Source organism: Impatiens glandulifera, chromosome 1 (genome assembly GCF_907164915.1).
Source record: "Impatiens glandulifera chromosome 1, dImpGla2.1, whole genome shotgun sequence".
NCBI classification, from domain to species: Eukaryota; Viridiplantae; Streptophyta; class Magnoliopsida; order Ericales; family Balsaminaceae; genus Impatiens; species Impatiens glandulifera.
Window position 1 is genome coordinate 99,101,060 of NC_061862.1, and position 18,118 is coordinate 99,119,177.

At 31.0% G+C, this 18,118-nt stretch overlaps 1 protein-coding gene across 1 annotated transcript; it reads right to left on the minus strand.

Moving 5' to 3' along the window:
* Window positions 1–11,422: 11,422 nt before the first annotated feature.
* On the minus strand, window positions 11,423–17,131 carry LOC124919409 (metal-nicotianamine transporter YSL3-like). Its single transcript, XM_047459645.1, has 8 exons — window positions 16,934–17,131; window positions 16,509–16,843; window positions 16,256–16,428; window positions 16,076–16,173; window positions 15,870–16,004; window positions 15,605–15,794; window positions 15,355–15,469; window positions 11,423–12,547 (listed from the first exon to the last, which is right to left on the minus strand). Exons 2-8 carry the CDS (start codon window positions 16,834–16,836, stop codon window positions 11,601–11,603), a joined length of 1,986 nt encoding a protein of 661 aa, XP_047315601.1. The 5' UTR covers window positions 16,837–16,843; window positions 16,934–17,131; the 3' UTR covers window positions 11,423–11,600.
* Window positions 17,132–18,118: the final 987 nt, after the last annotated feature.

Here is an 18,118-nt window from a genome sequence, read left to right on the forward strand (position 1 = left end):
CCGACTCCGTTCAAACTACACCATTTTGATAGAAGAGCTTTATTAAAGGAAACAAGATTTCGAATATCCAGGCCTCCTTGATCTTTAAAATATTTAACCTTATCTCAATTAACTAGATGATAACAAAATGAGTTAGAAGATCCCCATAAAAATTTACACATTATTCTCTCTATTACCGTACACTATTGGGGAGAATGAATAAATACATCATATATGTGGACATATATGACAACACACTCTTAATGAGGATTAATCGACCCCTTTTTGAGATTATTTTGATTTTCCATTTAGATAGTTTACATTTTATTTTAGTGATAATCGGGTCTCAATAGACTTTGCATAGTAATTATCACCCAATGAAATACCAAGATAGATTGACGGAAGACCACTAATGTTAAATCCTAACACATTTGTCAACCTCATCTTTTTTATTTGAAACAAAATTTGAGAAAAAAAATGTCTAACTTATTAAGATTAACTCGAAGACCGAAACATTTAACGAATAATTATAAAATATCTCGAAGGTGTTTATAATTTATGTAGGTAGACTGAACCATGCAAAATGTGCCACCAACAAAAAACAAATGTGATACGACAAATAATTATTTTCTTGACCCACAACTCACTCCACGGACGAGTCTTGAGTTTTTTTGTGAAAACCATCATTTTTGAAAGGTCTTATGTAACAATGATGAACAAGAAAGTAGAAAGTAGATCATCATGTCTATCCCTCGGGAGCTCTCAAAAAATACTTGAGAACTCTCTTTAATAATGACAGAAAACTTAACCATCGATAGACAAAATCTAATCCAATCAATCCATTTCGTACCAATTCCCATTCGGTCCATTACATCAAACAAAACCTCTCAATTGATCTGATCATAAATTTTTTTGATGTCTAACTTGACAAAAACACATTTGTCATCTCTTGAATTAGTTGAGTAAATGCACTCATTGACTATTAATACAACATCATAGATTTGACGACATTTTATGAATGCCATTTGATTACTAGATATGACCAAATATTTTGCGATAATTTTATAAAAAGACAAAATGAGACTAATAGGCCTAAAGTTCTTCATATTAATAGTCAATGGAGCTTTACGAATGAGACATATTAAAGTAGAGTTCTAATTCTTGTTTAATGATAAGAAACGATAAAAATGATCATTTTCTTCCATTATTCTATCTTAAAGAGAGACCACATCTTCTTACAAAAGTCAAAATAAACTTGTCGTATCCCGATGCTTTATCATTTTCGCACCCCTTAATGACCTCCTCAACCTCCTCTGTTGAAAAATGAGTCACTAACATATCTTTTTGAGTTGTACTAGTTGAATAAAAAACAATATTATCCAATTTAGGTCTAACTGTAAATGACTTTTCAAACAAACCCTTATAGGTTTTGACAATACTCGTAGAGATTTTTGGTTCATTATCATTAACTTCTCCTTCGATTGAGATCAAATTAATCACATTATTTTTTGTTTGCTCAATAGAGATCCCATGGAAAAATTTTGTGTTTCTATTCTCGACTCTTAATTATTAGCTCTACTTTATTAGTGTGCCTCAATTTTTTCCTTTTTAGAACATATCGAGCAGAGTTCAAAAATCTCCTCAGCCCCATCAATGACATTAATTTCATTTCATAAGTCATTGATTTTAGCATAAAATATAACACAATTCCCTACGAACCAAATTTTGAAAAGCTTACACAGATTCCTTAAGTTCACAAAGATGTTACTCGATGGAGAACCAATCGATGTCTGACTCACCCACCATGATTGCACACACGATATAAAATTTTCTTTAATCAACCATTTATTTTCGAATCTAAATGATCGACATATTCTTACCATCACTCGACGTTCCATCAAGATCAGTCGGTGATTTGAATAACTCAATGAAAAAACCTTTTGAAATATATTAGAAACCCCTCGAAAAATTGATTAACTTATTAGAAATTTATCGATACGGGAATGAACATGACCCCTATTACCATTACTTCTCCTAAAGGTGAATATACCACCTTTCAAAGACAAGTTCAAAGTCTTCAATTGTCTCTATGAACTTGCACATTAGATTACTAGGCCTATTGACCAATTTTCTTTCAGACGGAGATCTAACTTTATTAATGTCGCCTGCAAAAAAATGGTTAAATACTGAGACTATTTATGTTCTTCGTCTCATTAAAGAACTCTATTTTAAATTGTGAAAGAAATGACATATAGACCACATAAATTACTCATCAGAAATTATCCTCTCGGTTTCTTAATTGAACGTTAGTCGAGTATCTACCCAAGCTAATATCCATTTTCTCATACATGTCTTAATCCCATGCCACAAGAATTTACACAACGCCCCTACAGAATCAAGAGCCTCCCAACCATAAACCGCAAATTACATAGATCTTTAATGATCCATTAATCCATCTTTCGAATTCTAGTTTCAATAAAACATTATATGCCATAACAAAGGGTTCCCATTAATGTCTTAATTAATGATTCCTCTCTTTACAACATCATTTATATCATAAAAATTCTAAGCAATAATATTTCCAACCATTGATAAAATTTCGTTAGAATAACATTTTATTGGCTTCGAGATATGCTTTCCTACTTGTATATAACCATGTAGTAGATCATTTAACATCTTCAACTCACAATGTTGATAGTTTTTCGATGAAGAATATATATTATGTTTACATATGGATTCCTACATTCTATTTAGGATTATGAATAAATGGAATCAAATCGGACTTTCTTTTTTATCTATCTCTCCTCATTTGGGACCCTATTCACTTTAGGCTTCTATTGAATCGAGAAATAGGTTGATTGTCCATCTTTTTGAAGGGATTGGGTGGAGAGTATACGGGAGGGGCGAAATCGCGTGCACATTAGGTCACACTTTAATCTCTAATTTAGGGACCTCCTTCATGGGGATTTTTTTTTATTCATCGTATATTATGTGTCGAGAATTCTACTTGGATAATCTCATTGACGTCATAATTTGGCTTATGAACCACTAATTTATCATTAGACATATCATGAAGGAAAACTGATAATTCAAGAACATTAATCTCATATAAAGTGTTCTAATATGATTGACTTTGATTATATTTCTACCTCGTCAATCATTTCTTTCTTGGACAACAAATCCAAAATATGACGGGGAGTTGATGAACTCAACTCTTGATACACTACCACATGCCTACTCTCTCTTTTTCGACATTTAGGGAGACATCACAACCTGATGGGTGTGAAGACGGATACTCGATCTCAACCTCACAAGAATATGTTGGTTCATTTAATCCCACCTCAGACTATTTAACCTCCCTCATGACCATGTCAAATCTCCCCAAATTTGTAATCTCAACAACTAACATTTCAATTCGATCAACATTTACAAGGCTAGCCATACTAATTTGATCAACATAAAATGGGGTTATCACTAACTCTCTCGTTATTATAAACAAAGTTGACACCTCTAACTTAGGCGGATTTGATGATGAAGAGGATCCCAATGAAGAAGACGCGACAATCTAACGATTAGGCACACTATCACTTTATATAATTGTGTCCCATTATCAACACAAATAGATTCATGGTAACGACTATGTGTATTAAAATGATGCACCCTAATTTTAATTCAACCGTTCTCTCCTGTCCTAATTGAGTTTCCTTGTTGAGTTCAATAAATCCTCTAAGATCAGTACCGACTTAGCTAAGAAGATCGTGATTCCACATATTTGTTGTTATTCCAAACAATTGAATCCATGTACCCTACCTATCTATGACAGTCTTATGTTGTCTCGAGAGCAAAAACATGTGGGTTTTCTATATTAACTAATCGAATATCAACGAGTCGTTGAATTTCTTCATCAACTAAGGATCTAATACGTTTATCAACTGACATGATAAATATTATTTTAAATTATTTCCATATAACAACATATCTTCCACGAGAATCGAATCCATGCCAAAATACGTTCTCACTAGGTCCGAGCCCAAGACTCCATTGGTTCCAAGTCGACGTCAAAAGAGCCCAATGTAATAATTTTAAATAAATCAAATCAACATTCATCACTCTTTTTTTCGTTCTTAATTTCCGAGATAACCACAACTCTAGAGCGCGCCTCTAACGTTTGGAATTTAAAAGATTATCTAACATTAACTATACTTGTCTAGTCAATATAAATAGCATGTTTCCTAGCGTCTACCACCGCTGCAAAGGTCAAAGCTTTGGCCTTACGAAGATCTAGTTGCATCGCTCCTAACCTAGTTTGATGCATATGTTGTGTGATAACTAAAGACATCTTCTTACTTTGATTGTGGACATTGAGTCTAGTTGATAACTCACCCTTTTTAGAACTCGCTCTCTACCACCAATGACATTCACGGTACAACATATAGCCTCTTCGGACCCAAATGCGCGAGGCGCCTTTAGGGGTTACTGAGTATTAGAATAAGAAGAAAGAAATTGTATTAGAATGATATATATTGAATTACATAAGTTATGTCTATTATATAGACATTACATTGAGCTTATAAGAAAATTAATAATATAATATAATATTGATATAATATAATATATTAATAATATTATCATACTTTATAATATTATGATATATATTATCTTATATTCTAACACTGAAAAAGACGCGTTAAAACTTTAACTGTTGTTGATTTGACCATTTTACTTCTTTTAATCGGTCTCTCACGATCTTCCATGTATATTTATACTAAACAATCACATGAGATTGTCCTTCCAACAGACAGATTACACGACATCACCTACTAACTAAGAACCAACTTCCTCTTGGACTTTAATTGCATTGGAAGGCTTCAAATAATTATGGCTCGTTATAAATAACTTTGTTTTTCTAGAAAGAAAAAAAAAAATTAAACTTCTTTATGCTATGTTCCTAATATTTTAATTAGAAATAATAATGGAACTAATTGTATATGGAGTGAATTCATTATCCTGTCCTATTTTACTTTAATTATCTTTAAATTTTGAGAAATATTTATGAGGAGGCACATATTTTGTATACACGATATATGGTTCAATATATAAAATTTTTATATTATATTTAAAATTAAATTTTAATATTTTATAAATTATAAAAAATAAATAAATATATTGTCATATATTTATTTTATTTTATTAGTGTTTTTGACATAGTCGAGAGGAGACACAAATACTTTTCCGGTCGGATCAAATTCGTAAAAACGGTTTCAAAATAGAAGAATTCAAATAGAGATATTTAGGACAAATTATAATTATCATTCTTAATTTTAACTATCAAATATTTAATTAATCAATTAAAATATCTAAATAACTTAATTAATCAATTAAAATATCAAAATATTCTTCATTTACTTTTATTAAAATTAAATTTTAAATATAAATTACATTTTAATAATTCATTATAAAATCTCAAATAATCTATTTTTATATCATAAAAATCTTTACAAACCTAAGATCAAACAAGTCCTCGTGGACTTTTCTTTCTTTCACCCTTTCCACATAATTCAATAACAAAAGTCGGACAAATCTATTTAAAATGATAAAAGAGTTTTATCATATTAAAATGCTTACATCACTGGACCAATCATTTACATTTGCATTTGTTTAACATGGGTAAGTTCTTGGTTGGTAAATACTACAAAAATACTTTTGTCTTCAACAATTATAAATTACATAAATAAAGTTAAACTCATTGAAACCAAGGGTGTAACTCAACCCACCAAATTGCTTAAATCGGATCTCATGTCAAATTAAATGACAACGGTCGATGAAATCGCTAAATCGAACTCAAATGTTTAATTGGTCAGTTTAGTGGCGGTCGAACCGTCGAACTGACCAATTATAAAGTTAAAATAAAAATATATATAATTTTAGTTACAATTTTAATAATTGGATAATAATATCTCATAATAATTATTTTTTCAACCATTAAATCATAATATACATAATTGATAAAAAAAAAAAAAAAATTAGAGATAATTATATTCTTTAGTAATAAATTTTGAACCGACTAAACTGACCGAATTAATTTTTTAATTAATCAAATTGAACCGACCAATCAACCAAATTGAAGGTTTAATAAGATATTTTAAAACTGACTTTTGGTAGTTTAAATGTGCATTTTCAACTAACATAGTGACTCAATTCCTTATTCCTAGTAAATACCATCCTAGTGGGTTAACAAGAGACTAAATAGAAACAAGCAAAATCTAAGGTAATAAATGAAATTAGGGAACATGCATGTATTAAAGTGTTTCTAAATAATTTATAACCATTTTTTTATTAGTAGAATAACAAATCTTTTTTTTTATTTGTTTTGATTAGTAGAATAGTCAAATCGCGTTGGCTTCAAATAATTCCATGCATGACTAAAAATTTAGACTTGAGGAACAAGCACTTAGAAATTGAAATTGATAGGCACTACCCTGCCTCCCCCAGTATTTATATAAACTCCATTCATTTTCAACTTATAAAGAATAAGCCATGAATCTACAACAACTAGCCTCCATTTACTCTGTTCTTTCCCTTCTTCACCGCTTATTGGACAAATTCTGTCTCGATATCTCTTTCTTAGTACAAGATTTACCCGATATGGAAGATCAGGCCGAATCGGATGAGAAAAACAAAGTCGCAACCGAGAGTTATTTGGCTGCCCAAAAACACTTTCAACAAATTCAATGTTTTCGTACATCTGCTTGAAAGTTGATTAAACCAAATCTTTTTTATGCGATGTGCATGCACGTTTTCTAGTTTATGATGCTCAAGACTTGTTTAACTCAATAGTAGAGTATAAGGCTAATGACCATCAAGTCCTCGGTTCAAGTTTTTATGACAAATTAGAAAAGAAAAAATGAATTTGTTACGTTTTGTTTGATTTATTTTAAATTTTGTAAGCATATGGTTTTATATAATTATTGCTCTTAATATGTGTTATGTGGCCTTTCAATTTTGTAAGTATGTGATTATGGATGTGTGCTCTTGTTTAAGATATGAAATTCTGAATCCTTTCACAAGATATAACTATCTATTAAGACTAAAGGAATTTTTCACTAACAAAAACAATTTGACTCAACACCACACATATTTCCCAGGGTTGATTTTAGACTCAATCGTTATCATCGGAAGTCTTGTTTCGAGTATAATTGGTATAGATTTGCTGAGAAATATGGAGTGAGGTGATTAGATTTGTGGGTGTAAAACGATATCCTTGTTATTTTCTCTCGTGAACTATTTAGTTTAAGCAAATCGTAAAACATTTAACAATTGGAATGTAATGATGTGGATGACGATATTCTTATTTTTCTTTTTGACGGCTTCTCCAATCAATATAGAGGAGTGATAGGTATATTGAAAACAATAATTTTTGAATGTCAATTTTTGTAGGGATATTTACTAGACAATTGAAAGAAGATATGAGATGACTCTTTATAGGTACCACCTAAATGGGGAGTGAGTTACAAATTAGGAGGCATAAAAGAGAGTTAAGCACCATGGTGTCAAGTTTGAAAATAGAAAAGAAAGCGAAATGACATAATTCCACTAAATAATTTGAGGGGCATCTCAATTTCTTTAGTGAAAATTAAAAGAATAAAAAAATCATTTTTAATTTGTTTTTATTAGTTGTATAGACAATTCAGGGTTGGCTTCATATAATTCCAAAAGGAAAAAGGGAAATAACTAAAAGCTTAGACTTGAGAGGAACAAGCACTTACAAGTTGATAGGTATAGCCACCCACACACATCTTATATATAAACTCCATTCATCTTCAACTTATAGACCAAAAAAGAGAGAAGAATAAGCCATGAATCTACATCAACTAGCCTCAATTCACTCTTTTCTCCCCATTCTTTACCGTTTATTAAACAAATTCTGTCTCGATATCTCTTTATTAGTACAAGATTTATCTGAGACGGGAGACCAAGTCAATCTGGACAAGGGAAACAATGTAGCAAACGGAAGTAATTCGGCTGCGCAAAAACACTTTCCACAAATTCAATGTTTTCGTACAGCAGCTTGATCGATCCATGCGGTTTTTAAAGTTTGTGACTGTAAATACCTATTTAAATTTGTAATAAATCATAAGTTTATGGTCACAAAATTATATGCTTAAGTTTTAAAATGTTGGTATGGCTGTTTTTATTTTATTTTGTAAGGAGTATGATTTTATATAATTATTGCTCTTAATGTTCTTTTAATTTTGTAAGTCTCATGATCACTCCTTTAACTTATAATGTTTTTAAGTGAGAATCACACATTTAGTCTAGTAGACAAGACTCTATGAGCTACTATAGTAAATTGTTTAGAATTTAATTTTTTTTTTAATTCCTTCAAAGAGTCGCATTAAAAAAGATTGTAAATGGTAAAAAAAAAAATTAATTATTACAACCCTTTGAGATGAGAGGGTACCGACTGAATTTAACAGAGGACCTGGCTGCTCTATCAGGATGTTTTTGTTTTACTTTTTATGCAAGATAAAAATAATAGTTATTTTAAATAAAATCTTTATCCTAATTCCTAACAAAATGATGAATTACCAGCTGAATTGTTTGTGTATATGAAAAGAAAGGGGCATATTTCCTTCTGAGAGCTTGTTTGATCCTAGTTTTTTTCTTAAATATAATGAGGGCTTTTTTTTAAAGAAAAAGTCTTATTTGATAGAAAAAAAATAAGTTATTTGAATTTTAATTGATTTAATTATTAAAATATATTTTTATATTTAAAATTTAAAATTAATAATAATAAAATAAGAACATTTTAATTAATAAAATAAATAATTTAATGGTTAAAATAATATTATGATATAATATAGGGAGAAATTATAATTTTTTTGTAAAAATAAAAAAAACTAAAATTCTTTAATTAAACAAGCTGTTTGATCTTTTGTTTTTTAAAAGATTTTTTTATTTATAATTTAACCATCATTTCATTCATTGAATTTCTCTTTTTATATATTAAAATATAAAAAATATTATTTATAAATTAATTTATCATTCAAAAAAATTGAGTGAAAAAAAAAACAAAAAAAAAACTGAATTTTAATTTTTTTTTAATCAAATAATTTTTTTTTTAGAAAAAAAATTAAAAGAACCCATACAAAACCCAATCAAACTAGTTCTAAGAGCTGGATGGATTAATATGGATTATACTTAAAAAATAATAGTAATAATAATAATAATAATAATGAAATTTATATACCTAATCATATTTTTCTCAACTATTTAATAAGTCAATTTATTAATTAAAATATTATTACTTTATATTATAAGATTTATACATTAAATTAAAAATATTATATTAATTAAAAACCTAAATAACTTATATTTAATTTAAAATAATTTAAAAAAAACAACATGAAACAACTAAGTAAACAGATAAATACACAAGAAATATTTTGTTTTTTTATTAATTAATTTATTTTTAAAATGGACAGTCATTTTATAAATGTCGGTGAGATAATAAATAAACTAAGTTACATTATTGATTTTCTTAAATATTTTATTATTCAAAAGAAAAAGTAATATGACTTGTTTTGCCTTTGCACAACTCCAATGTATGTCTGAGAAGAAAACGTCAAAAATAGTTTGATTGGTTGAATATTTATTTATTTATTGACAACATCAAATTTCATTTGTCATCATAATATAATATAATATAATATAATATAATATAATATAATATAATATAAAAAGAATAAAAAAAATACTTGTTAAACATTTATAAATGGTTAGAGTTTATTTAAAATCATAAAAAATTATTTAAAAAAAATATTAGGTAGGTATTATTATTATTATATATATATAATAAAATATAAAATTAAATTAAATGAGTTTATTTATTTGAATAATATATTTTAACTTTTAATATAAGTTCACTTCATTTATGTAAAATAAAAATAATTAATAAACTCTTAAAATTTTAAAAACTTAAATTATAAATTTAAAATCTTAAAAGTGTGAGCGGTAACCAAAGATGAATATCCTCAACCTTCTTGCGAGTTCCTAGGTTCGACCCCGTGAGACGGCAAATTTTGCGTCTGGTTAAATGGTTAAATATATTTACAAGCTATATGTTTAACCCTCTTGTGACCACATTTTTATTCTCTCTTTTAACCTAACGGCAATAAGAGGTCAATATTCTCAGTCTCCTTAGAGGTCTTAGGTTTGAACCCGTCAGATGCCAAGTTCTATGCCTAGTTAAATAGTTAAGTGTGTTTGCGGGTTATTTATTTAATCCGTTATCTCATTTTTATCCCCTCTTCTAGCCTAACGACAACAAGAGTGGGATATCCTCAGTTTTTTTGAGAGGTCCTGAGTTCGAACCCGTTAAACAACAAATTTTGTGTTTTGTTAAATGGTTAAGTGTATTTGCGGATTATGTGATTAAGCATTTGTGGGCACATGCTACTTTTTCTTTAATTTCAAAAAACTAAAATTATTAATTTTTTAAATGGTAAAATTGTAAAAGTTAAATAAATATTCTAAGTAAATAATAAAATGTTTTTTTCTTTTTACTAAACTTAAGCCATATCCCATATCCCTAGGGATGACATGGCCGGGTTTGGGTTGACGGACTAATACAAGTATAACCTTGATATAAATTTATTTGTAATTGACCTAAACTGAATACTTATTTTATTCAGTTTGAACAAATTTAATTTAACCCATATAAATGAATAGTACATCTCTCTATCAAAAATTAAACAAATTACATGCAAATCTTACTCCAAACTCAAAATAGCATGTGTACACAAAGCAATTGAATAAATAACTTAAGGTAAATCACATCTCATCTGATATTCAATCTCATATAATATATATATAAAAAATCAACACAAAACAACAATAAACTTAAATCACATATCTAGTTAGCAAGAAAAATTAAATGTGACTCTGCCTACTGATATAAAAACTACAATCGACCTCAATAACTATGGATATGGTCAACGTCTGGACAGTGAGTATTATCAACGCTGTAAGATTTGAGAAGGAGTGAAGGGGAGTGAGTCACGGGACGACAAATTGAAATTTAGAGCAAGTGAAAGGTCAAGTTGAACATACGATTTTTTTTGTTACATTTGTGAGTGAAAATGAATGAATAACGAATGACAAACACAAAATTTTATTGAATAAAATTATAAAAGGGTTAACGAGTCTACTCTGAGTCATTTCAGGTCAATCCGATTTTAACATATTTATTAATCAGGTTAGACAAGTTTGGACAGGAAGTTTCTCTACATATCACATAACTTGAAAACCAAAATAGGATTTGGGGCCGACACAGGGGCTCTCCATGTCAAATTCGAGGATCCTTGGATTGCTCTAAAAGGAAATCGTCCCTATTCAATCATGTTGAATATCATTTGGTCGAAATAAAATTGACATCCCTAACTCGAGCTTAAAGCTAACTTCAAATTAGCTATATATATATATATATTACAATCTTGATATCATTATCTATATAAATAATAGATTTCATCAAGCTCAAATCTCCTGATTCAATCATGTAACTCCTATAACCTTATTCAAAAGAAAAAAAAAAACTACCATTTTATAACCAACTCCAAGACTCAAACCGCCTTCTTAGCCAAGAAACTCATGCAAATTGGAGGCTTAACCCCGGCCAATGCAAGTATAGAAGAAGGCAAGATCCACAACCCGTCACCACATATCAATCCAGAGGCAACCGCAGGAAGTATAAGAGTTGCTTTCGTACTATTAACCTTATGCGAAACAAACACGATCAAACTCCCCACACACATATCAATCGCGAAATACGCCCCCACAAGGAACGGAACCGCCATCGCCATCGGAAGCGGGACCCATTCCCCGATTCTCTTAGGCGACAAGTCTCTAAACAAGTTGGCCGATATAGCGAAAGCAAAGAAACCATAACAAAGCTGCAAACAATGACGTGGAAGAGCCGAGAACCCTTCGACACCTAGAATAGCCATGTTCCTATACACGAGCGCGTAAGGCGCCTTATATTCCCCTTCTGGATTCCCGACATCAAAAGCCTTGTAAAAGAGGAAAAACGTGAGAGGAGCCACGACACAACCGATGGCAGTTCCGATAGCTTGGCTTAAGAGCATTGATCTTGGAGAAGTGAGCGTGAGATGACCGGTCTTGAAATCATGCATTAGGTCGGAGGAAATCGAGACGATTGATTTGATGAGACCACAACCGATTAGACCAGCCACTACTCCACCTGAATCTTTTCCAATTAGAGCTGCGAGAATGAAGAGCGCGACTTTACCGTAGTTGTAGGCCATGTTCATGTCGGTTAGACCCGCTCCGTAGGCGTTGCAAAAGCTGAGAGATGGCGCGATCGTGTAGGCGACTACCACGTAGTACCATTTGAGGGCGGGGAACATGAGTGGTATAACCACCACCGAAACGATGGAGAAAGCGAAATATCCTACGCATGCTACCCACATTGGAATGGCTTCTCTAACGAACAATTCGTTTCTTTGTTCATCATCTTCATCCAATGGTTTGTTATTGTTGTCAACTTCATCTGAAATGGAAGAAACAAACATTCATAGAATCAATCTCAAGAAAATTTGAAGGACTTAATGGGTTATTTGGAAATCACCATTGGCCATTTGAAAACAATTTTAGTAATTCCAAACTCAGACTCATGTTCATATTCAGTTTAAAAAAAATGATTAAAATATTCTTAATATCTAATATTTAGAATGTTATAAGATAGGTTGGTTGAAGGCTCATGTTTTTTTTAAAATAATCTTATATATTGCTTAGATCAAATAATTTAAATAATCTAAGTTTTGAGTATTTGTAATAGATGATCTTAATGACTTAAAAGAAAGGAAAGAATGGAGGTATATACTTCTGCAAATGAGTCAAGCCGCTCGTTGAGCTGCTTGTAAGCCGCTCGTGAGCTGCTTGTAAGCCGCTCGTTGAGCTGCTTGTAAGCCGCTCGTGAGCTGCTTGTAAGCCGCTCGTGAGCTGCTTGTAAGCCGCTCGTGAGCTGCTAGTAAGCCGCTTAGTCAAAACTCAATGCTCGACTTGAGCTTGACTTTGACCGAGTTCGAGTCGAGCTCTAACTGGCTCGTTTAATATTCGAGTCGAGTTCGAGCTCATATAATACTGGCTTGATAGCTTGTCGAGTTTTTTCGAGCCTAATAATATATAATATATTTATTTAATTATTTTAATATTAAAACATAAAATCTAAAATAAATATTTGTTTTCTTCACTCCCTTTTCAAAATCTATATGACAAACCCACAATTCATATTATTATATCTTATGGTCCAAAAATTAAAAATTAAAATCCTAATTCTCTAATACATCATCATAATTCATATCTTCATGACTTTTTATATTCACTATTTTTCTTACTTATTCATAAAGAGTTCTTCATTTTTCTTCATATTATCTCTCATTTACTTAATTTCTCCCACTCATTTACAAAGTTTTTTTTCATTTCTCCATATTATCTCTCATTTATTTAAATGGCGTGCACAAAACAGACCTCGTCAGGAAATCGACTAGAGATAAGGAGTTGGGGAAGTAACTAGCGATGAAGGCGGCTATAAAATCTTCTCCAGCTACCGAGGTGTGAAGAGGCCTCACAAGTTTCGCCAGAAACAGTTGCTTTGAGAGAGATCCGTAAGTGTCAAAAGAGTATGAAGCTTTTGATCTGTAAACTTCCATTCCAAAGATTTGTTCGTGAGATTGCACGATTTCAGTACAGATCTGAGAGTTAGAGCTCCGCATATAGTTGCTCGGCAATTGAGGCTTATTTAGCTAGTCTATTTGAAGATATTAATCCAAACGGGTGACTATTATGCCTAATGATATTCAACTTGCGAGACTTATTTGTAGTGAGAAGACTCAGAGACCTTATACCTTATAGGTGTTTAATGATTATGTTAATAGTCATGTTTTTGTCAATTATCAACTAGTTTCTCTCAATAGACTCCACTTAAAATGTCTACTGTGGCTTTGTTAGATCGATATATTGTGTTATTTGTTATTGATGATTAAATATTGATTTGCTTTAATTGATTTTTCATTTTAAAATATTATGTTTTTAATATTGAATGAGTATATAAAAGTTTGATATTTTTATTTTAAAAATAAATTTTGGTTTGAATTCAAGCTCAAATTCCAGTTTGAAAACTTAATTTTAGTTCAAGCTTTAGCTCAAATTTATAAATTCGTTTGAACTTAAGTTCGAGTCGATCTAATAAATAATTAATCGAGTCGAGCTCGAGCTGGTTCGAGCTTGGCTTAACTCATTTGCAGACCTAGATGGGTATCAATTTGGATCCTTTATTACTAAAGTTTCCTGGGCGCATGTGAAAGAACACAGGACCCTTTAAACGTTGGGTTAAGCACAAAACCTACAAACACATTTAACCAATTAATCTGGTAAGCGAAACGTGACATCTGACCGACTCGAACCCAGTACTCAGGGAGGCCACAAATATCACTCCACTACTAGGCTAGAAGAGAGAACCACCTTAAGGAATTATTAGTCTCGAATAATGATTTTAACCAAATGTAGAAGGTCAATTTGTATATGTTTAGTTTTGATCTATTTTTGTTATTTTATTCACTTTATTTTTTTTCCTTTAAAGGATAAGTATGTAAAAATTCCAATATTATAAAATTTTTAATTTGATTCCAAACACACTTTAGTTTTAATATATTGAATTCTATATCTTAACAAAAATAAAATAAAAACAATATTGGATTCTAAATAAAAGTAGATTCCAAAGATTAATAAATTAACAAATTTATAAGCATTTTCAATAATGGAACTCTTATATAAACCAAATACTCAATCAATAAAATAAAGATAAAAGATTTTTCATATTTTTAGGAAGGAGGTGGGGTGCCAAATACCTAATGGTTTATTCTTACTCTAAATTGACCCTAGACATATATAATAACAAAAAAAACCTAAAAAGAATCATAACACCCAAATGCTCAATCATCAAAATAAAGATATAATAGATTTTTTATTTTATTGAAGAAGGTTGGGCTACCTAAGATGGAGTGTTTGTTGGACTTTTGCCCTAAAAAGACTAATAAATATTTGAAAATTATTTTAAGACTTATTTATGAATTTTTACATTCCATTTTTATCATATAAGTGCTCCATGACATAATATTGTGGTGGTCCATTACTCTTATAGCTTAAAAGCAATTGGCCTTTTCCCTTTTCATGGATTCGCCAATTCTCTTTTATTTATTTTTAATTCGAATGGTTACAGTTTTTCACAAAAACTAGACTAATTCATATCAGAGTTTAAGTTTTTTTTTTAAAAAAAAAAAATCAGCAGAAAATTACCTGGTTTGGGAGTCCTTTTCTTCAATTTTTCATACATACTTCTACCAGTGAAAAACAATATCTTAAGAAAATTGTAGAGACCATCACCTAAGATCAGAGCAATAGAAATGAAAACCTGCAAAAATACCAAAAATTATATTAAAAATTATACTTATTATGAGACTCTTGTCATGAATTCGAGTTTTCAAACCATTTTAAAAAAAGAAATAAAAAAGTTATGTTTTCTACTCGAACTACTTATTTATCTTACTTTATAGCCATTCAAGCTTTTCATACTGCTTTGAGGTAAAGAAGAAGGAAACCAGTTTCCATTCTGCATTCTTATCAATGGCCACATAATTCCCCAAGACAAAATTGCTCCGAAAAGTAACGATAAGTTCACAAGATGGGAACATATCATTCCTGCCCCGACATAAGTCGCGCTGAAATCGAAGTAGAATCTACAAGAAACAATATCAAATTCAAATGAAGGTTAAAGTTTTTATTAAATGATAAATAGGGAAGATAACACGCACGATTGCTCCCAAGCTTTCAGCCCGAACGTAGGGAAGTTAGAGAACCCACAACCATCCCCACCCGTGTAAAACCACTGAAAAAAATTCCAAACAAAACTAATGCAGAAGAATTTCATGAACCCATGAACCTGCTTCCTGTAAAAAAAATAAAAATTGGATTGAGTTCATGTCAAAAACCCAACAAAAAGGAAAAAAATGTAACCAACTTGGCCATGTCATCTCCTTTTGGAGTATGGAAACCGTTGATCAGAACCGCGGTGGCAGTTCCACTTGGGTAAGACAACTTATAATCAATTATCATAATCTGCAAACAATCAAAACAAAAAGATGTAAAAAAACATCATGAAATAAGTGAGAATCGAATATGAGACATGATCTTGATATACCTTTCTAAGAGGAACCAGAGCCAAGAGACCAACAAAGCTAACAACAAACAGAAAAGCAGTCATCCAACCTAAACCAGGTTCCTTATAACTGTCTAAAACATTCCCCTCTGTTTGAACACCAGCCTGTTCATAAGTTCTCTTATTCAAACCAAGCAAAAAAGAACCAAACCCACCTGACCAAAACCAAAAACAAAACACTTTCAAACAAATAAATAAATAAAACAGTAAATATAAGATCATAATTCAATCCAACCTCCAACAGAAATACTATAACAAGCAACCGCACACGTTTGAATTATCGTATTCTCCTGTCTGGTGAAAGGTTTAGAGACAAAACCAGCTTTTTCAAGCAACTTAGTCCACGTTCGGATGAAAACAAACGCAAGAAGAGCAGCAGAAACATTTAGATTGGGTACAAGTCCAGTCGTTAGATTGAGCTTCATCACTATAACACTATACATAATTCCTATCAATAAACTTGCAATGATTCCCCGAACTGTAATCTGTTTCTTCCATGGAGGAATTCTTTTAATTTCAACCTCTTCTGAACTATTTCTCTCAATCTGGTTCACCTCCTCCATGTAGTCTCTGATCAAAACAACCAAAGATGAAAGATGAGAATAACAGGTAACAGAATTGTGGCTTAAATGATATGAGATGAGTGTAAATTGAGAATACCTTCTGAAAGAAAGCGAATCTGAAAAAGGCACAAGATGGGCAATTGGAATCAAGTGCAATTGGTCGCAAAATAAAGAATCTATCCGATTCACACAAAAAGGAAATGAAGTGGTGAAAAAAAGATCCCCATATTAACTATAGCTTATTAAATCAGAATTGAATAATTTCCAGACCATTCAAATTAAGAACAAGTACTGAAAATGAGACATTAGATTAAAGCTGTCGAATTTATGGGAGTGTGAATTCTACTACTACTTACAGTGAAACCGAAGAAACCGCGGAATTCAGTACTAAGCTCAAGTGGGTAGTACAAATTGTATATTATAATGCTTTGCAGTACAAGTAGGCATTTTAACAAACACATGGCAGACGACTTCTTTCTATGACCACTTTTCCGTCTGCTTTTGCTCGAATGATTGATAAATAGACGAATCGAAACAGGGATGGATGATGATGATGACGTTCCATAATGGGAAAAGAAAGCTCCCCACTTTTTTTGCTTCTAAATGGATTGGCTTCATAAAAAGTCCACAATTCTCGTTGTTGTAAAAATGGCGCTTGAAATTGGAAGGAAAAGTAAAAACTAGGGAGTGTACTAATCGAAGACCCACACCCCATTCAACGGCTGCTATTATTGACACTGACTAATTGCTTACTGCTGCTGCTTATTAAAGTTGATTGAAAAAAAATAATGAAGAAAAAAAAAAGGCATCTTTCATTCTTTGGGTGACAAAAACGATGAATCTGGAAATTAATGGTCCTCATATAGTCATACTAGGTTTTGGTTTGGTCTATTAACCGCATGGTTCAATATTTTTTTTATTTTTTTAAAAGGATAAGCACCCAATTATTGTTTTTTCAAAAGGAAATTTGTCAAAATGACCTTAAAGATAGGCTTATTTGATTTTTTGACCGGTGCATAAAATTAAATGCGTTGGTGACACCCTTATATTTTTTTGACGAAATTGTTCATGTCGCGAGACGCAACCGGATGTCATGTGAAAAGTCGACAATGTCTTGCGAAAAGTCTATAATCGCGAAACGTAACGCCGGTTTCGTCTCGCAACCGGCATTCGCGAGACGCAATTTTTTTTTTTGAAAAAATTACAAAAAATAAAAAATTGCATATCGCGATTGTCGATTGCGTCTCGCGATTATAAACTATTCGCAAGGGGAGCATTTTCG